At 43.8% G+C, this 22,488-nt stretch overlaps 1 protein-coding gene across 2 annotated transcripts in view; it reads right to left on the minus strand.

The window, feature by feature from the left end:
- LOC121270898 (rho GTPase-activating protein 22-like) overlaps positions 1–22,488 on the minus strand; it is a 370,801-nt gene that overhangs the window by 246,410 nt on the left and 101,903 nt on the right. For both annotated transcript variants that reach the window (XM_041176476.1, XM_041176477.1), the window contains exon 3: positions 8,839–8,926. In XM_041176476.1, coding sequence (XP_041032410.1) covers positions 8,839–8,926 — 88 coding nt within the window. The remainder of the gene's footprint in view (positions 1–8,838; positions 8,927–22,488) is intronic.

Below are 22,488 nucleotides of genomic sequence, written 5' to 3' on the forward strand. Positions count from 1 at the left end.
CCTATCTCTATCCTCTTAACGTTGAAATCAAAGCTCATCATTGAATCTCCCACTCAAATTCCTTCTTTCCTTTGGGAATAAAACTGCGGAACTCCTTCCCTCCATCAATCTTTACTCCTTCCTGAAAGTCCATCACCTTTAAAACTAATTGGCTGTAATCACCATTAGCAGTTATGGGACTTGCCCCTCCTCTTAAATTTCTCAGTTGAATTGGATTACCTGCGCTGTACCATTGACTATGGCCTGGACATTCACTGGCTACGGATACATTCAAATTTAGCAAGATGGGAAAGATCTGAGGGAGCAGAGGCAGTTGTCCTGGTAACAGGTGAAATGACTGACTGACATGTAGACTTGTCAAGGTGGAAAACATTGAACAATTGCACTACAGTCACCATGGCTACTTTGGACTTGCCCCCCTGAAACACATGTAGAACATGTGTACCTTTTGGAAAAGGGCTGTTAGAACACTAATCCACCCTGAGTGGACTTTGATAGAAAAGACAGTGCTACTTTGAATTAAACTCCTTTGTACATTGGGATTTTCACGTTGGATTTGTGTTGCTACAAGCATATATGTGATACACAAGTCCTGTTGTGGCAAAGGTATCATGTCTTTGGAAGATCCATACTGAAGGACACCGAGAAGGACAAGGGCAACAGATGCATGGGAACACCACCACCTACAAGTTCTCTGTCAAGTAACACACTTGGAACTATATTACTGTTCGCAGAATCACAGAATCTTAGGAGGCCATTCAGTCCGTCGTGTCTGTACCGGCTCTCCAATGAGCATTATAGCCTAGTGCCATTGCCCTGCCTTTTTCCTGTACCCCTTCATTGTCGCTGGGTCAAAATCCTGGAACTTCCTTCCTAACAGCACTGCGGATGTTCCTACACCGCATGGACTGCGGCGGTCCAAGAAGGCAGCTCACCACCACCTTCTCAAGGGCAGTTAGGGATGGGCAATAAAATTGCTGGCCTAGCCAGTGATGCTATGTCCCATGAAGGAATGAAAAAAAACATGATACAACACCCATGGCAAGATCTATTGCAGAATGTTATGAATCATGTCTTTAGTGCCTCAGGGCCTGGGAATTTTCCACTCATGTGACATGTAAATTTGTCTATTTTACAAAAAGTTTAAGTCTATTTAAGGAATTATAATCCACTTCCTCTAAGTGGTAAAGTTAACCTAAAAAATATGGTCAATATGAATAGGTTCATCACATTCAGAGAAATAGAACGTGCAAAATTTGAAAGGAATGATGGTCCAGGAGCAAAACGTTCTCTTCTAATAAAAGCAAAATTCCGCAGATGCTGGAGATCTGAAATAAAAACAGAAGATGTCGGAAAAACTCGGCAGGTCCGGCAGCACCCGTGGAGAGAGAAACTGTTTCCGTTTTGAGTTGAGCATGACTCTTCTTCGGAAAAAATTCAAAGTACTTCTCCATTGTCGAATTAAAAGGATTTAAGTATAGAAGCGCATTGTTAACATTTGAAAAGGATCTTTGAATTTCTTCTCTCTGCCTGATTTTCATCACAATAACATTGTGCACAAGTGTTGTACAATAGTGTTTATGGCCAAGAAAGGATTTGGTAAGTATTGTTACATGAAGGTAGTGCCAGCTATTGAGAGATATATATAAAGATAGACAGGGGTATAAAAGCAGAGGTGGCCTATGCTTAGACTTCTGTCTCTCATCTTTCTTGACTTCTCTAGTACAATCAATATCAAGCCATCGCCTTCTCCAATAACTCCTCCTCCTCTGCCAACATGATTGCTTCTAATGCTTTTTTAAATTAATTCTTGAGGTTTGAGAATTACTGGCAAAGCCAGCTTTTATTACGCATATTTAAAAAAATTCTTTCATGGGATGTGGGAGTCACTGGCAAGGCCAGCATTTGTTGCCCATTCCTGACTGCCCGTGAACTGAGGGCAGTTAAGTGTCAACCTCATTGCTGTGGGTGTGTGTTGGGAGTCACAGGTAAAGACAGCAGATTTCCTTCCATAAAGGGCCTTAGTGAACCAGAACAGTTTTTACAACAATTGATGATAACTTCATGGTCACCATTACTGAGACCAGCTTCATATTCCAGATTTATTAATTGAATTTAAGTTCCACCAGCTACTATAGTGGGGTTTGAATTCATGTCCCCAGGGCTTTAGACAGGGCCTTTAGGTTACTAGTCCAGTGATATCGCCACTATGCCACCATCTCCGTCTATCTATAATTGCCATTGAGAAGGCTGTGGTAAGCTACCTTCTCGAACTGTGCACAGTCCATGTGGGGATGGTATTGCCACAGAGCTGGTAAGTAGTGAGTTCTAGGGTTTTGGCCAGGCAATATGTATCCAATTCAATATAGTGTGTGACTTGGAAAGAAATTTGTAGTTGGTGGTGTTCCCACGTAACTGTTGCCCTTGTTCTTATAGGTGATGAAGGTCACTTGTTTGGGAAATGCTGTCAAAGAAGTCTTGGCGCATTGCTGCAGTGCATCTTGCAGATGGGACACACAACTGCCATTGTACATCAGTGTTGGAGAGAAGGGATGTTTAAGGTGATGAATGGGTTGAAGTGGATTGTTTAGTCCTGGCTACTGTTGAGCTTCTTGAGTATTGTTGCAGCTGGGTCCATTCAGACAAGAGGAGAATATTCAATGACACTCCTCCCTTGTGCCTTGTAGATAGTGAACAGACTTTTAAGGGGCCAGGAGGTGAGCCACTCACTGGAGAATACCCAACTTCTGACTGACTCTTGTAGCTACAATGTTCTTCTAGCTGGCCTAATTGAAGTTTCACTCAATGGTGACCCCTAGGACATTGATGGTGGGGGATTTGTCAACGGTAATGCCATTGAATGTCAAGGGAAGGTGGTTAGACTCTTTCATGTTGTAAATGGTCATTGCCTTGTACTTGTATGGCATGATTGTTACTTACCACATTTCAGACCAAGCCTGGATGTTGTCTGGGTCTTGCTGCATATGGGCATGGGCTATTTCATTATCTGAGGAATTATGAACAAAACTGAATACTGTGAAGTCATCAGCGAACATTCCTACTTCTGACCTTATAATGATGGGAAAGTCAGTTTTGAAGCAGCTGAAGATTTGACTGCTGCCTTGAGGAACTCCTATAGCGATATCCTGGGGCTGAGATGATTAACTTCCAAAAACCATACCCATCTTCCTTGTACCAGCAACTGGGGAGAGTATTCCCATTGAATTCAATATTACTAATGTGCCTTGGTGATACACTCAGTCAGGTGTTGCCTTGCTGTCAAGGGCAGTCACTCTGAATTATCTGTCCTTAGTCCCATTCGCTTCATCATTTACACGCTACCTCTTGGTGATATCATTTGGAAGCATTTTCAGCAAATATGTGGACACATCGCTCTATTTTCTACCTATCGCTCCTGCTCTTCCACTGCCTTTTTGACATTAAGACTTGGCTGAGCAAAGATTTCTTCTGGCAGAGCCATTCTCTTCACTCCCTTAGCCTTGATGCCATCAATCTTCTGTCTGCTATGCCAGCTTGAATAAGGAAGTGTTTAGTCCTGCTCTGTACTGGCCTCTGCTTCCTCATCTACATCCATTCTGTCAGCAAGACAGTATTTTTCCTTCCTCGTTCCTCAATGCCAGCACATGCACTGAAACTGTAATCGATTCTTCCTTCCCTCAAAGCTTATGGTCTCCTTACCAGCCCCCCCACCTAAACCACCCACAGGACATAATTTATTCAAAATGGTACAGTCTGCGTTCTTCATACAGAAGGTTTCATTTCCCATTGCCTCTGAGCCCCACTGATTCCCTGTGTCCCAGTAAATGAACTTCAAAATCCTCAAAGGACCATTAGAAACAGGAGGAAGACATTAGTGTTATATCTGCTATCCAATTAGTTCATCGCCGATCTATAGTTCATTTTTATTTTCCTGCCTTTGTTCCATATCCCTTCATGCCATAACCTAAAAAAATGCTGTCTTGAAAATTCAAATTGTCCCAACATCCACAGATTTTTGGGGGAGGGAACTCAGGGGCAGAATCTTCTGGGGGTGATGGGATTCTCAGCCGCTGGCTGGAGGGCAGGCGAGACCCCTGTGTCACCTCTTTTTCCGGAAGGCCTGCCGTGTCTTGTGCCACTTGGGCGCTTGACAGGTCTTCTCCCAGGGCCAAGGGCCTTGCAGGCAGAGGTCCTGCCTGCTGGGAGCTACCACCCCCACCTACCCCCCCTTCATGGGGTGCTGGGTCCTTTGATCAGGCACTGAGTGCCTTTGAATGAGTGACCACCTCCCCAGCCTCACTGCCCAGGGAGCCTGCAAGCAAACACACCAAGGTTTGCCTATCGTGCTTCTGACATGCCAAAATCCCCCATTCGCCATTCGGTTAATACCAGTGATGGTGGGATGAGGCGTTAATTTCCCACTTAAGGGACTTACTCGATGGTGGTGACCTTCCCCTCTTTCCTGCCATGGACTTAATCAGGGTGGAGGAGGGAAGGTGGCAGGGTCCCCAAACACCACCCTCCCACCTGATTAAATGCCCCCCCCCACAACAGTGAACTTCATGGGAATGGGAGATTTTATACATATGGGGAATGAGAAATATCTGCTGATATAGGACAAGGTAAGGGAGGGGTCATGAGGCCCAGGGAACCCCAGAGAGGGGTGGGGGTGTTGTTAGGGAGGCTGGGGGTGTTGTTACGGAGGCTGGGGGTGTGGTGAGCGTGCCTCCGCAGGGGTCAGGCCTTTTGGGTGGGGGTGCCCGATGTTAAAAGGGGGCTGCTGTTAGTGCCGCCTCCCCCACCACTCAACCCAACCTTTCTGCCCGTGGCCTGAACACAGTTCATTTTCAGGCTTCCCCCCCCGCCCAGGCCATTTGAGGCTGGGCAGGAAACGGCCCTTCAGTGGTCAACAATTGGCCGCCTAAGGGCCTCAACTGATATTAGGGCGGATGGGCCTCACCAATCCCAGCATACATTTGTGGAGACTTCGGGGCAGGCAGGAACCAGGTGGGAAGGCCACCCAAGACATTTTACAGTCACCCACCCACCTACAAACCCGCCAGCAGGGGAACATAAAATTCTGCCCATGGTTTCATCTGTAGATGCCGTGTATTAGAGCACAGGATAGAATCAGAATTCTGACTTCTATTGAGCAAATCTTGAGTTATAGACAGTGCTTTGTAAATATTTCTTTGGACTTTTCACATCGCGGTGCAGTTACATCCTTGTTAGGGTCAGAAAAGAAAAACTCGACAAAGTCAGATACTCAAAAAGCAGCTAACCTTTACAAAAGCGCTTTCTCCAAATTCAGCATCTTGACCTCCTCTTCAAGATCTGTTCCATTATTAGAATCTGATGTAGAGTGATTCCATGAATCTAGAATAACTTAATTGGCTTGCCTGGATCATTCTTTTACAATGGTTACATTTATGAGCTGAGAGCACACTCCAGTAATAGCAAAAGCAGCAAGCAAGTAAACAGACAATCATGATAGCTTCCCAGCAACGTCAGTAGCAGCAATATTGATAGCTTAACAACCTCAATTGGTACAGCAGTTAGGTAGAGTTAATGCGATTGAATAATATCACTTTAGGGGATTGGTAGAGGCTGTCTAAAACTGCCTGTCACAGAATCTATTCTGCCTTGCGTAACAATAGTCAATGTTTGTTATACAGGAAACCCATCTAAATTCATCAGCCTTTTGTCTTCAAACCTCTTCCTCTGCTCAAGGGCTTAAAACCAAGTTTCATTCTCATGTCTCTGCTAAACCCCAATAGCGTCTGATAATCGCAGTTTGGTTCATCATTGATCAATTTGTTTGAGGGAGGGGCCAATTCATTCAATTCAAATACAAACATGCTGTGTGATTTGCTCACATAATGGAGCTGGCAGCCTTTGAATTTACCAGACCGTTATTGAAATTCCCTTTGGCATCAAGTACTACCTTGGAGCGACATATCTGCCTGGCCTTACAAATTGAAGACGTTTTGATCTGGAGCTTTGTGTGGCTAGAATCTTTAAAAAGGATGAGATCAGTCAGGCAACTTCTGTAGTTGGTGAGGAAAGAAGTTCAAAAAATACCTAAACAACTATGTAAACAAAAAGGTAGCTGTAGTCATAGATTAGCACTAAGTTGCAAGTAATCTATTACTGTATGAGAACTAAGATCACCGAATCACTTGTGGTGCAATTGGCCCATTTTGTCTGCACTGGATACTATTGAGCTGCTGTGGTGTCACTCAATTCAATTCATTTTGGTGCATTGCTCAAACATTAAAAAATTACATATACCTGTAAATGAATAATACCAATAAAAGAATGAAGCATCTAACGTTACTTAAAATAATTAATTAATTATAATACTATTCCAATGCATGAAAATAATCATACATTACACTACCACTTTCAAAGATTATAAGAAGGTCCCAAAAAGAAATAATAATCAAAGGACGGAATGCGAAGGAAAGTCTTCCCTGTTCATTATTTTAGATGTGTTACAAATGTCACCTAGACAGCAGTACAAATATTAACGCTCTCAAGGATGTAAGGGACTAAGGTTTACCTACAAGTATAGTCTGACACACGGAGGTCACAAGTACCCAGAGTAAAAAGGGTAAACAAACTCAGATAATGTAACACGGGATTATATAGGACCAGTCAAGGTTGGTTGATGGACAAGATTTTGATGCAACAATTCATTTAAGCAACCAGCCAGAACGAGCAGAACTTAGAGAATGAGGGCAACAGGTGAATGAGAGCTTCAACTTGAAGGCTTAGTTTGTCCTTGTTCTCTCAGGCAGGGAGGGTGTCGTTCTCTCTGCTAGAGTTTTGATCCATTTATTTGGCTTGTGCACAATAGCCCACGTGATGTCCCAACAGTAGCAACTCTTCCTGCATTTATTAAATGCTCGATATAAAAAAGCCTACAAAGCTGCCCACAAACTCAACCACTTTGAAGTGTTCCTACATTTGAATCAATCTGTAATCTTTGCTTTCAGAATGGATTTAGTGAAAACAAAATTTGAGAAACGGTATTATTAGTCTGGGGCACAACTGAGAGAACAAAGACCGGGATTGAGTAAAGTCTAGTGGAGGCTTTTTAACCTTCGCCACTAAGAGGCTCCAATATTTGCTGCTGTAAAGTTTTTGAGCAGTGGGGTGAAGTAAGGGTCGGGAAACCCAGAAGTCTGTGTTTTCTCATACACCATGGCATGCACGATTTTTAAAAATAGATTTTCTGCCCAGAAGGCAGCCTGATTGGCTAGTTTGGCTGACTGGCAGGTGGGGACTATGCCCCAATAGGCTACAGAACTGGAGCAGGTAGGTTCAGTAACTATCGAGGGCAGAGATTGCTGGAAGGTTAGTAGAGTGTGGTTGGGGGGTGTTGGGGTAACAGGGGAGAGGTGTGTGTCTGATACTCCAGGGGACTGGTGGGGTATCAGAGGGGAGGTTCAGAGACTGGGGGAGAGTTACATTTTGTTGTGGGGGTGGTGGGGGGGGCAGGTTGGTGGGTGTGTGGAATTGAGGATTGAGTGGGTGGGGGGAGTCATTAATGGTGGGTCAGTCATCATGAGTGGTTGGTGATAGAGGGGGGCTGCTGGGGTAGGGAGATTGGGAGATGGTGAAGATGGGGGTGCAGTTACAGGTTAGCTTGTTGGACCTGCAGGAAAGCCTTCTACAGATGCTGAACCACGAGCCATGTTGTAAAGTCACTTACCTGATGGATCCAGCTCCTCTCGCCTCCCTTTATCTGCTGAGTTTCCTGAGAGCCAGGAAACCCAGCTAACATGGGTTAAGAATAGAAATCCTGTAAAAGTAGAAACATGGAGCAGCGCGCAAGATTTCGAGAACAGGCACACCTCCTGAGAGGAGGTGTCTGAGCTGTCTGCTCTCATACACTCCCCTGTTCCACCCCTGCTAAAACTGGGAGTGGGCATGTTTGCAGTGGGTTGGGTTCCTGTAGCATATCTTTAACATGTTAACCTCCTAAATGACCCAAACCCACCAATTTTGGGGGGTTAAAAATACCCCCTGAAAACATCACGACTTTTTATAACACTTTTCCAAAGCCCCATTTTATTTCTTTACTTGTTTCACATAAACAAACTGATTACATCACATGATTGATGAACAAAACCTTATTTTGATTCTTAAAATGAATTACATTTCTGTGTCACTTTTAGTTCAATTGCTATGAGCTTGGGTAAAGCTCAGTGAATCATTTTGGAATCCAGGATGGCTATGTTGGAAAAATCATGTTGGGGAGCTTGGAATTCAGATTCAACTAAACCTTGATCATTTATGTCTAATAATTTGGGTTGGAAAGAGGAAGCCAATGCAGATGAGGGAACAGGAAACAGGGATAGTTCTATACCCTCCATTGTAGCACATTACAGGGTGGGTTTGAAAAACATTGGAGGCTGTCCTGACAAGGAATGGATGAGTGAGAGGGGATTAAAAAAGAGGAAAGATTAGATAAAATAAATTGTGGCAGCAAGAATGCCTATAAATATTTTGCCTTCATTCGCAGTATGTTTGATTAGGGAAATGAATCAAATTATTTGTCATGTTGCCCACACTGCATTATAAAAATGATTGATACCATACATGCTGTGGTAATGATACCTCTTTACTCCAATACAGTAATATACAAGTACAAAATCACACTTGAAAGATAGGTCAATCATTGTAAAGCGTTCTGAATGTAGCATTAGGTTCATGCCAGTAGCAGAGCATGTCAAAGTGGCCGGTGACTGAACTGGAGCAGCTTTTTGCATGAACTGGACACAGAAAAAGGGAGGACCAACCAAGCACCTGCAGCAGACTCAGTGTTCTTACCTGGGACAATCTCAAACAGATGTTTGCCAGGCTCCTCAGGGTTGGCTGTGAACTCATTCACTTGGCTCCCTTGCAGGTGGATAAAACCCTGTGGACAAAGAAAGGCTGAGTATTTTGGGCAGAAGAAAATATTGAGATGCTTAACTGCAAAAGAAAATCAGCAAAAACTTGAATTTTTACATCACCTTTATTGCAATAAAATGTACCAAGCGCATTTCACGGGAGCATTATGAAACAGAACTTGACACTGAGAAATGCAGGATATTAGAATGGACGACCAAAAGCTTGGTCAAAGATGTATGTTTTAAGGAGTGGCTTAAAGGAGGGAAGAGAGGTAGAGATGCAGAGAGGTTTAAGGAGGGAATTCCAGAGCTTAGGGCTTGGAAGGCATGGCAACCAATGATGGAGCAATTAAAATTGGAGATGCTTGACAGGCCAGAATGAGATGAGCCCAGATATCCCAAAGAGTTGTGTAGCTGGAGGAGATTACATGCATAGGTGTGGATCATGGAGGGATTTGAAAACAAGGATGGGAATTTTATAATCAAGGTGTTGCTTAAGCAGGCATCATTGTTAAACAGTGAGCATTTGGATAATGGGCGAATGGGACTTAATGCCATTAAGGACATGGCCAGCAAAGTTATGGAGGGTAGAATGTGGGAGAGCAGCCTAGAGCGCATTGGGAGAATCAAATCTAGGGATAACAAATGTATAGATAGGATTTCTAAAGCAGATGAGGCAGTGACGGAGTTGGGCAATGGGCGGTGTTAGTGTTGTGGCAGATTATGTGTTCGGAAGCTCATCTCAGGGTTTCATATGGTAGTGAGGTTGTGAATAACCTGGTTCAACCTTAGAAGGATTCACTGTGTCCAATGACAGAAAATCATGTTGGAATGATAACTGAATAGACTGAAGGCTGGATCTGCACATCACATCAGGAGAAAGATAGTTTGTTGACTTGGGACGCATGCTTTACTGTTGGAACAATGAGACACAGAGAAATGTCTTTAAAGGAGCAGCATTGAATAAATCGCTTGTTTCATATCTAGCTGCTTTTATTTGCAACAAAGCCCCTCAAACTCGAGTAATAAGTAATAAAGAAGTATTCACTGTCAATAGTTGGCTTTCATCTTTTATTAAATAAGTTCACAATTTGATGCATCTCAAATAAGTCTTTGCTTAAAAAGCTCAGTGGGACTGTCCTGTTCTTGTAAGCTGTTCAACAGTTAAATAAAGCTCCTGACTGCTTTGTAGTTCCATTGTGTGACTGGCTCTGTGAGCCAGCTTATTTTTTGTATAAGGTAGATGCAATCACCTAAGTGATTGATAGCAGAATTGTAGAAGGAGGGATACGATGTGTTTAAGGGGTCAGCACCCATTCCGTGTTGGAGCAATGCTTTGGAGTGAAGAGAGATGGGTTTCAGTCCCATTTTTCCGAGTTTCAGATCTCACCCATTCTGTATGGAAGCACTAGGAAAAGCAAATTGTGTGGGTGTCTCCGCCAAGCTGCTCCCACACATCTTTTAGTGATCAGAACAGAGCTGCTTTCGCAGTAGCTTGTCGAATGCTTCTTGGTGTTGGGGCGCATGACCTATGAAGTAGGCTTTTCGCTTGTTAGAGTGCAAGGTAGCTAATTTTTCACCACTTTTGTGTCTTGGGATGAAAACAAGTTGTTACTTAAGTTATGAAAGTTTACTGTGTAAATTGCCGGCATTAAAAAACAATCAACATCAGGACTGCCCCATTCCTATCCAGTTTATGAGGGAGATAGGAAGATGCAATAGACCCGCAGGATGATAAAAGGGAATGTTACCACCTGACCCCTCAATTTCCATCACAGAGTCTCAAATATACACTCGTGTTTATACAAATCCCTCTCTGGAGTGGTTGCAAATGCTACATATATATTTTTTAAAACATCGCTATTACTTAAGAGGCTCCTTTACAAAAGGAGGGCTTTTGAACTTCGATCTTAGCCAATATGAATGCAATGCTTACAAGTGGAAAATCACAAGTTGAGTAAGGTCAGAAAGGAATTAAATACCTCTCCTCATTTTCCGTTTGGATTCATGTTCAAATCCAATTCACAGAACTGAACTAAGAACGTGTTAAAGCCTTGCTGAGCCACCCAACGTTAAAATGAATCCTGGATCATTCCAAACCTTGACCCACTCTCAGTCCATTATAAATGACTTGCACATCAATGTAAGTGATGCATAAAGCCAGTTTTAATAAGAATGGATACCTTTCACATTGAAACCATGAATTATTTTTAAGTCTAGAGGCTCTTATTGTGTGTGCAAAGTGGCAGCCATTATGGGCCTAGCAAGAGTCCCCCAGTGATGATTGACTAGTTTTTATGTGTGACATATTTTATGAAAAATTGTTTCACTATAAATAACTAAAATCCTCTTGTAAGCAGAATGAACTTCCCCTTCTCAATGATGAAACCTCCAGCCAGTAACTGTTATGTTGTGCTGACAGACTTTATTCAGTACAGAAGTCAGCCAGTGGTGTTCTGGCTAGTGACACACTTTCATCTCCAGAGCTTAACAGATTAACCAAGAGGACAAAAAGAAAATGGTAAAAATGTAATTTACCCTTAAGGAACAAGGCAACATTTCTTAGGCTGCTTTTGTTTGGTTTCGTTTAATGTGAACTGCAGGGTAGTGTTCTTGGCCCAACCATCTTCAGCTGCTTCATCAATGACCTTCCTTCCATCATAAGGTCAGAAGTGGGGGTGTTCGCTGATGATTGCACAATGTTCAACACCATTCGCGACTCCTCAGGTAGTGAAGCAGTCCATGTCCAAATACAGCAAGACCTGGACAATATGGGGTTGGCTGACAAGTGGCAAGTAACATTCATGCCACACAAGTGTCAGGCAATGACCATCACCAACAAGGGAGAATCCAACCATCGCCCCTTGATGTTCAAAGGCATTACCACCATTGAATCTCCCACTATCGACATCCTGGGGTTTACCATTGACCAGAAATTGAACTTGACTAGTCATGTAAATACTGTGGCTAGAAGAGCAGGTCAGAGGTTAGGAACCCTGCAACGAGTAGCTCACCTCCTGACTCCCCAAAGCCTGTCCACCATCTACAAGGGTCAAGTCAGGAGTGTTATGGAATACTCCCCACTGCCTGGGTGAGTGCAGCTCCAACAACACTCAAGAAGCTTGACACCTTCCAGGACAAAGCAGCCCACTTGAGAGGCACCACATCCACAAACATTCACTCCCTCCTACACTAAGGGACAGTAGTAGCAGTATGTACCATCTATAAGATGCACTGCAGGAATTCAATAAGGCTCCTTAGACAGCACCTTCCAAACCCATGACCACTACCATCTAGAAGGACAAGGGCAGCAGATAGATGGGAACACCACCATCTGGAAGTTCCCCTCCAAGTCACTCACCATCCTGACTTGGAACTATATCGCCGTTCCTTCACTGTCACTGGGTCACAATCCTGGAACTACCTCCCTAACAGCACTGCGGGTGTTCCTACACCACATGGACTGCAGCGGTTCAAGAAAGCAGTTCATCATCCCCTTGTCAAGGGCAACTAGGGATGGGCAATAAATGCTGGCCCAGCCAGTGAAGCTCACATCCCATGAATGAATAAAAAAAGAGTAGGATATTCAGTTGCTTGAGTCTGATCCACCATTCAGTTGGTTCATGGATGATCTGTATCTTAACTCCATCTACCTGCTTTGGCTCCATAGCCCTTAATGCTTTTGTCTAATACAGATTGGTAGCATGTCTTATCTCAGCACTTACCTTTGCTTTATCATCTGGAGTACTGAAAGAATTTTTTCCCAAGTTGATAAATGTAAGTCTGTTTCTGCTCATGCCAGGTGAAAAACCAAGTCTATATGGTGAACAGAGCGGTAATATTACTGTATTAACGATGGTGAAAACATATATCTATAGAATTTTTTGTGTGTTTTCCCCTCTGAAAGCATTCAGCCATGCTAGCAGACAGACCTTGCCAAAGCAGTCATCCTTCACATTGCTGCTTGACAGTGATGTTAACAGGCTTCTCGAACATGTACAGCACTGTTTCTGAACTTAAGATATGGAAGGAATTATGTCCACACTTTCTACCACAAGTTGCTCGTGCACATTCAGGATCGTGATTTTTTTCCCCCCACCCTCCCTGTTGCCCAAGGACAGGAAGTTAATACACTGCCTCAATCTTGCCTTTAGGCATGACTAGTTAACTCTACTTGGGCTGAGGGCTCTCCTTGCCCATGTGGCTAACTACCACACTGGCAATACATTTACCCACAAGGGTGTCTGCAAATTTCTAATAGGCGATCAAGGAGGAGCTGAAGAGCAGTGAGTGATTCAGCTGTACAATCTAACGTCACCAAACTGCAGAAGCTGACTTTGAATGTTGGCAAGAACTCAACCCAGCTATTACCTTGGGAAGATAGTCAGCAGTCCCATTGTTTGTTGTGCGCTTGCTTGCCACGTTTTTTAACCATTGGGTGTGCTGCATACAATAGAGATGGAGTCCAACTGAAAAGTAATTGAGACAGTGGGTGGGGAGGGCAGAGGGTAGATGCAGTATGGAAACTGTCATTTACATTAGGAATGCCAGCAAGTGAGCATCAAACATATGCTGCAAATTTTAAATTCTACGCAGCATTTATAAAAATGTTACAACGCTGGGAAATGGAAAGTGAAAGTTTTCTTTGCGTCGCAGAATTTGGATTAGATTCCCCCAGAGATAGGGTGGTATGTGACAAAATGGAGCCCTTGCTAGACTGGGGATTGGGGAGGTTCACCCAGTGCTTTAATCAATGTGAATTTCCCCACTCAAGCATACAAACAGGATGCTAGGTGGTAGTTTGAGTAAAATAATTTTTACATTTTTAAGGGTATACATTTCTGGTAACCTTTATTATTACTGCAGGAGCAAGTACATCTAAAATTAATTCCTGGAATATCCTTTGCTCATTTTTTTTACATTGAATATTGAAATATTCTAGTTATTTTCTTTGTTGTGCATTTCCATAGTTGACGATTCAAGGTTTAACCAAAATCTTTGTGGAAGGTCTCGTTACTAATAGTGGTTGTTATTTAGCCAACCTGAGCCTGACAGATCCACTGATATATGCAGGTAAGTCCTCCTCCTTCAGTTACCATGTCCTAAGAGAGCATTGGCAACTCTGGACTTCCATTGGATTGGTCCATGATTTTACTTGGCAGAGTTCTGCAGTGGTTTGCCATTGCCTTCTGCAGTATGGTTACCAGGAAACTCTCCCACTCACCATCAGGCACGTTGGAGGGATTTACTAGGCTGATAATCAACCTGATTGGCAACGTTATGAACAGACCTTCCATGGCCATCAAGTCCCCAAATGGGACTTGAACCCAAAATGTCTGGCCCAGAAGTAGGGATGCTACCCATTGTGCCACAAGACCTTCAACGTGCAGGTAACTAGGCAACTTTATTTACAAGCTCACATCCAAACTCAGCAAAACTTCCCACTGAAGTGATATTTTGACCTATTACTTTGGTAAACTAAGAAAGAGGGACCATGATCTGATTTAAAGCCTCAGACAAAGATTTTGGATTGAACTTTGTCAAACTGTTGGCTCCACAAAATCCATTAAGTTGAAGGAAGCTGTGCAAGATGGAGGAAGGTGACCTGTTGGTCAACGTGAATATCCATAGCTAATCTGAATTGGAGGTTTGGGATTTTATCCTGAGAAAGGACACAAAACCAGAACAAAAAAAAAAGTAGCTGGATTTCAAGGATTGGGTAATGAGAGGAAACAAATTTCAGATAATTGCAAAGAATTAAGGGATGAGTAGAAAGGTTATTTACAGGATATAAGAAAGTGTGGTTGTTGAAAACAGGGCAGGAGTGTGGCATTGGGGGGAGTTTCTCTTGAAGAGAGCCAGCATGGACATGATGGACCAAATGGTGCTGTAACCATTCTATGACTCGTGAGTTGAACTAAACCAAGCCCAAACACTTTGCAGTAGAGAAGAATTTTGAAAATAAACACTTTCAGTTTTAATTATGAACTTGGAAGTTGTACCGAAACAAACTGCCTGACATCTTTGGTCTCCAAAGCAGCTCCACATTACTGACCCACATTTTGCAGCCAGTGTTGAAGCAACCGTGCTCACTCCTGGTCTTGAAGAAAGCTACCCCCAAAGATCTAATGATCTCTGTGGCATGGATTTCACCCCTTCCTGATGCTAATTTGAATCTGGCACCAAGTTCAGGGGATCACCAAGAGCCCAGCAACAGTGATGTCATCATGCAGGCTAGGCAGCCAATCACATTGATGTAATCTCACAGACTGCAAACTAGGAAATAAGATGCTCTGATTATCCTTGGCTTTTTATAAATTTTACAGAGAACAAAACAAAGATCGGGACATACACATTAGAAGCTGAAGTATCATAAACAAATGTAACTTTTTTATTATGTTAAGAAGCTAACATTTTTAAGGGAAAAAGATTGACATAACACAAATATAACATTAGTTTACTGAGGCCAGAGAGGTTGTTCAGCAGTACCTATAACTTAATACAGCATTAAAAACCTACTTACACTTCCTGAATAAGACAAAACTTTTTCAGAGGATTTTATCAGTGAGGGTATAGCATAAAAGGGATGTTTATGTCAGTTCAGTGATTTCTAAAGATTACCATCTCGAGGGACTTCAGCAGTGCGCTCTGTGGAGGAACAGGGAACCAAAAATTGCAACTTCTGAATTTCCATGTTTAACTGCACATCTGAAGACATCAGAAGTTGCAGTCAGTTTCATAAGATAATAATGACAAACGCTAACAATCTCACCATCATGACAACCACAGAATCTGGGCCAACATTTCAGTCACTTATCCCCACATTAGAAAGAAGCTTTGTCACACACAACACGGTAACAGACTCATGGGTTTTTTGGACAGATTCCTTCAGGATTAAGGGTGCTCATATGGAGAGCGTCTTGAATGTGTGGCTGTAATTGGATACAGCAAGTGATTCCCTTTGTGGCTTTGTTGCTTTGGGAGAGATCCAAACAACATGTTTAGTCTGAACTAATCATGGATTGCTCAAACCTAATCCCTGTTTATGTTGCACTTGTCACTTTCTAAATGGCTGCACCATTTATTCATTTATTGTGTGCGTGATTCCTTTGTAGCAACAATTAAACAGCACAAACTGGCTGTCGTGGAGGTGAACTGCTCCCCCTATACTGTCTGTAGCCACTGTAGCAGCTGGTTTGAACATGTTGTCTTGGATACGACTTAAACGAAGCATGTTGATAACATATGTGGCAGCCAAAAAGGATGCGAGGATCCAAGAACATTCTTAAGACAACATTGCTGGCATATTGGATAGTCTGAGTAACTATCAGGCCAATATTAGTTTTGATGTATCAAAGTATTCAATCCATTCTCATTTGCTACATTAACAAGGCAGTCATCCATTCAAAATATTTTAAGCATGCATACAACCACATTGCCCACAATATTTTCTACTTTTCAATGAGGTACAGCCCGAATCTGTTGCTAGTTGAGCTGTTTAAATCAAGGGGGACGGTTTTATTGCAGTTGGCAAAGCGAGCAGATCAGAAACAGATTTACACAGTAAGTCAGTATGACCAAGAAAACACTGCCTGAGTAGATGTTGGAAGAAGCGATTTCAATAAGAACTTTCAAAATGGAATTGGATAAATACCTGAAAGCAGAGGGGGGGGGGGGGTGGGGTGGGAATTGCTGGGCTCTGGGAAAAGAGCATGGGATTGGGACTAATCGGACCACTCTTACAAAGGGCTGGCAGAGGCCAAATGGGCCAAAGGGCCTCCTTCTGCTCTGGATCATTCTATGACGGGTAAGGGTAAACTGAGTAAATGCAGCTTCCAAAGATCTTTGCCACGGGAAATGCTAAATTTCAGTGCAGTTCTGAAGACAATGGGCCAGATCTTGTGGAGGTGATGGGGGGACCTCTGCCGCAAGCTGGAGATCTTGTGAGACCCTGCACATTGCCTCGTGTTGGGAAAGCCCGCCGCATCTTGTGCCAATCAGGCACTTGACAGGCCAACGGCCGCTTGCCTCCAGGATCAAGGATCCCAGGGGTGAACGTCCCACCTGCCAAGGGCTGCCTGCCAATCACAGGATGGCAGCTCTTCTGCAACCAGCAGGGCCACCAGGGAGACGATGGCTACTGCCAGTTTGACACCCAACTGAGGCCTAGGATCATCGCTGGATCCCAGGCCAGAGGTGAGAAATGGTGGGAGGGGGATCGCGGGGTGGAGCTCACAGGGTAGGGGATAGGGATGGAGGTTGGCAGCAAGGGAAGGGGTGGCTCTGAGCGGGAACCCACCCCTTCTCGATGCCAGGTCCCTCGATCAGGCGCTGACTGCATTTGAACAAGGGACCCTTCCCTGGGAGACCGCGTGCAAACTTGCCAGGGTTTGCTTGTTATGGCCCCCGCATGGCGAGCAACCTGCCCACTTCTGGGTTAATACCAGCGGCAGTGGGGTGAGGTCTTTAAATGGGCATTAATTGGCCATTTAAGGGCCTCAATTGGGGCTGGGGCAGGAAGGCCATCTACAGGCCTTGTCCACAGGCCTTCCTGCCATGGATCTAATTGGGATAAAGGCTGGAAGCTGGCGGGAACCTCCCACTTGATTAACCGCTCCCATCACCAAATCCACCACGGGGAGAGCACATGATTCCTCCAATACATCAAACTGTTAATAAGCTCACTAGTTACGAGTAAAGGCATTGCCAATGATCAGCTGATGAAGTTAAGGTTTTTTTTAAAAATAAATAACATGGTGACAAAAATCCTCCTCGAGGTTTCAGAAACCTACTCTGCAGCCATCAAGCAACGCCAACATGACAATTAACACAGTACGATGAATTAGGAAATGTTGACATAGCAATTTGCAATGGGAAATATTGACAGGAAACACCAATCAAGAATCATTACAAAAGGCAGAAAGGTTATTGGGCATGATGTACATACCCTACTCAAGATCTGAAATATTATTTAGATTATATTTAATAACATATGGATTATATTTTACCATCACCAAAGAAGCTTCTCTGGAACCACCACACCGACTGTTTTCAACATTTCTTTGTCATTACTCCATTACTTCACTAATCCTTTACTGAATACTATGCTTATGACCTGCACGTAGGCAGATGCTGAATGTTAGCCCTCAGTCATTTTTGATAATGACTGGAATACTCAAACAAAATGACTGAATCAGAGATGGTGCATATTTTGTACAGTATGACTGCTAGACAACAGTGCAACCACACCAGAAGTCACGGTGAGCACTGGATTTTGTGAAGAATTGGGTCCTGCTGTAATTTTTCCCACTCAGCTTAATCATTTTTTTTGTCACAAAATGTTTAAAGTAGGCCACACAACTGATTGTTACCCATAATTGCAACCGGAATAATACAGAATTTGGAATTCCATGTCATTAGGTAGCGAGCCGATCATTATTTTGTCATGGTACATTCAGTGTAAAGTCCACTACATCAAAGCGATTTCGTTTGATGTACAGTCAGGCACTGCTTGAACATCATTTCGTGTGAGGTCTGTTTCGGATTAAAGAGGAAAATGCCACTCCGACACGTCACTAAAGTGCTGCATGGAACCATACAGTGGGTGACATTTATTGAAGCTTTTAATCAATTTTCGCTAACACTCGCCAAACTTCTGCTGCTACTTGATGCTTTATCTGTATTTAGGTTTTATTGCAGGTTATTTAAATAAAGTCAGCTCCGTTGGACTTATAATTAGAAGCAGGATTTTCAAGATAATCTCGTGGTTGCGGTGCAGTTACAAACCTAAAAGTCTTATCACAGAATCGTTATGCAATTGATATCACATGCACACACAGGAAAAACATTCATGCAGAGCCCCACTGTACAAAGGCAGGTGAATTGTTCTTGTCTCAGTTACAGATGGCATGATGCACACTGACAGTCTGGCTAGGACACAGCTGTGCTGAACCCTCGCATCTCTTTAATCTGCAGGATGAGTGGAGAAATCACCTGGTGACTTTAATAATAGATTCACTTACAATTGTTTTTATCCATTCAGAGGGACTTGGGGTAGGAAGCTCTTCCACAATTATTAATGTTTAATGACGGTGACAGGGCTCCATCTGACATTTCGGAGTTAGAGTGGCGGAAGGCACGAAACAAAAATGATCACTAATTTGTTTAATAGCAAATTTTAGAAAAGATATAACTTCTGAATGGACCCAATAGCTGTATGTTAATTATTTTTTAATTGTGCTTAATTGTATGCAGGTGGTAGGCATCATGACTGGGTCTTCATTGAGCCCCAGAAACTGAACTGGAATAACCATATAAATGCTGTAGCTGTAAGAGCAAGTCAGAGGCTAGAAATCCTGTGGTGAGTAACTCACCTCTTGACTCCTCAAAGCCTGTCCACCATCTACAAGGCACAAGTCAGGAGTGTGATGGGATACTCCCCACTTGCCTGGCTGAGTACAGCTCCAATAACACTCAAGAAGCTCGACATCATCCAGGACAAAGCAGTCTGCTTGACTGACACCCCATCCACAAAAATTCACTCCCTCCACCACCGACACAGTAGCAGCAGTGTGTGCCATCTACAAGATGCGCTGCAGGAATTCACCAAGGCTCCTTAGACAGCACCTTCCAAACCCACGACCACTGCCATCTAGAACAATCTTGTCCACCCTGCGGCCCATGGGTCACTATGGAGCCCACCAGTCCTTTCTATCCAGAGCTGCGGACCGTATGTTTAAAATGCCAGTAAGTAAGTTCAAAGATTCTGAGCGTTTCTGCCCCTCCAATGAGAGGCCATGTCTCTCCCGCATTTTCCACTGATAGGATCACTCGTGATCCTATCAACAGCAAAGGTGGGAAAGAACGAGTCTCTGACTGGAGGAAGAGCTGATGGGGGACAGAGTGGCTGATGGTGGCGGAGGAGAAAATGGTTGCTGGTGTGTTGGGGGGTCGGGAAAGAATGGCTGCTTTTGGCTGGGGGAGAAAGTGGCTGCTGGTGTGGGGGGCGGGGGGTGAGAGTGGCTGTAGGGAGGGAAGGGGGAGTGAATGTGGCTGTAGGTGGGGTGAGGGGGTGAGTGTGTGTGTGAGGGAACAAATTTGTGTGAGGAAGCGAGTGAGTGCGAGAGTGTCTGGCTCACTCCCAGTCTCAGGGTTCACACTCACCCTCACCCCATACACCTAACACACTTGAACCACCTCACACAGCTGGTGTGGTGAGGGTGAGTGAGTAAGCACCCTGAGACTGGGAGTGAGCCAGACAAACACAATTTGAACCTCTCACGCTCAAATGGTCATCTTTAATAATTACCCCATTTTTAAAATTTATTTCTCTGACAATGCTTTTTTTTTGGCTCAGCAAGCTGTTTTATTCCCTCATTCCTCAGCATTTTATTGAAATTCATGTTTAATGTTGCGCCAATCTTTCCAAAATTTTCATCAGCCCCTTGACTGAGAAAAAGATTGAAATTTGGTCCCTCGGACAAAAAGATTGGACAAACCTGATCTAGAAGGACAAGGGCAGCAGACACATGGGAGTGCCACCAACTTGAAGTTCCCCTCCAAGTCACTCACCATCCTGACTTGGAAATATATCGCCGTTCCTTCACTGTTGCTGGGTCAAAATCCTGGAACTCCCTCCCTAACAGCACTGTGGGTGTACCTACACCACATGGACTGTAGCGGTTCAAGGAGGCAGTTCATCACCACCTTCTCAAGGGCGACAATGGATGGGCAATAAGTGATGTCCTAGCCAACAATGCCCACGTCCCATGAATAAATTTTAAAAAAGAGGCACAAACCAAAACTGTGGTTGTTGGGTTAGGAGATGTATGCTTGTAATGTGCAACTCTGTAAATAAATATAAAAGTGTGCAAAGGTTGGCTCCAGTTCTATCCCCCACGAACAAGCTTTCTGAAACAGGACATTGCAGAGCAGAATTCCTTCCATAAAACTATTGGTTCAAAGGATCTATGCTCTCAGCTTTGGGAGAGTATGTAATTCCTCAACAAAATGATTTCACCTCTCAGACAGAATTTTGGTTGGAAGAAGAACATTCCAACCGATTAAGGTTTTCTTGTCAGGTTTAATTGTCATGCAGCACAGCTTTTAGAAAATGGCAAAAGTCTTGCCAAAAGTCCAGTTGTGTTCTTTCAGCATTGAGTGGCTTTCATTAACATCCACATGCAGTGGGTAGCCAATATAGCTTGTTAAAGGTCACTTAAGGCCAATTAAAGGAAGCTGACTGGGAATTCCAAGCTGCCCAGTCCCTGCAAGTGGAGGGGCCAATTTAGCTGCTTGGAGACAGGCTTCAAGCGGCAGATTATCAGACCAACACCAAGACTGGCCTGCAGGTCCTCCTGTCTGCCTTGGTGTCAGAGCCATTGGAAGTCTGGATGCATGAGCCATTTTTTAATTTAAGTTTAAAGAAGTTGTGAAGAGGGTGCCTCCATTTTGAAGGGCACTTCCACTTACCTTCCATTGCAGACTCCTTTCAAGCTGGAAGGCCTCTGATTGGCCCTCCAGTTTCAAGAGCCCACACGCCATCCTTAATTGGATGGTGAATCTGCCCGCTGGCCATCAATTGGCTGCTGGGGGGAAAATCACAGTGAGTGATTGTTTCGCTCACAGTGCGAGCTTCACTTCAGCCTGACATTGGGGTTCAGAAACCCCACAGGGAAGATCGTGCCCAACTCTTGTAGACAGATTCCAGACATTTACTGGCGACATCTCTTTCTTTTGCTACCCTTATCTCCTGAAGGCAGTGGTCTTTGCTCGAATATGGCCCCATGAAACACTCTGGTGCCGTGTCAGAGTGGCCTTTTCCATTATTGACCTGGGGCAATGAGTGTCAGCAGGGCATTTATCACAAAGGGCATTGCATTCAAGTGGATCATCTTTTCACCCAATGCCCATGTCTGTGAATTGAATAAGGCGGGTCACGAGGTAGTGATCAGGAGTGGGAACATTGTCTATTTTTATTTTCTGTATCTTTTGCAGGCCTGAAACACTGATGCTCATTGCAGTATCTCCGCTGTTAGCGTGGCTGAGATCAGCTAGCTACATGTAGACCTGGGATTGAACCTGGGGCCTTCCTGGCACACGTGGCCAGCTATACATCGGCTGGTGAATTTACCCACTGAGCCATCTGCTACTATTGATGTTTAAGTGTGAGGCCAAGGCTCTGTTTTTTGATGTCCCCTCTTGTGCACTCCCCCTCACTTCACTCCGTCATTGGCAGCTGTGTCTTCAGCGACCTAAGCCCCACTTTCTCCAGTTCCCTTGCTAAACTACTCCACCTTCTTAAAACCCGGCTCTTCAACCGAGCTTCACTTCACCCTTTTAAACTCTCGTCTTTTGAAGCACTCAACATTAACAGATTCACTTTTGTCTCTTGTTTGTCCTTTATGTTCTGACGCTTCCAGTAAAACCACACAGTTCAAAGAACTATTGGCAACAAAAATATTTTCCCACGTTTAGGCTGTTTTAATGGCGGTAGTTAGAAGGAGTACCCCCCAACTCAATGCTTTGTTATTTTAACTAGGGCGTAGTCCATTTAACATAAATACTTCAAGCACAACTTATGATCACA

This window comes from Carcharodon carcharias, chromosome 28, assembly GCF_017639515.1.
Source record: "Carcharodon carcharias isolate sCarCar2 chromosome 28, sCarCar2.pri, whole genome shotgun sequence".
NCBI classification, from domain to species: Eukaryota; Metazoa; Chordata; class Chondrichthyes; order Lamniformes; family Lamnidae; genus Carcharodon; species Carcharodon carcharias.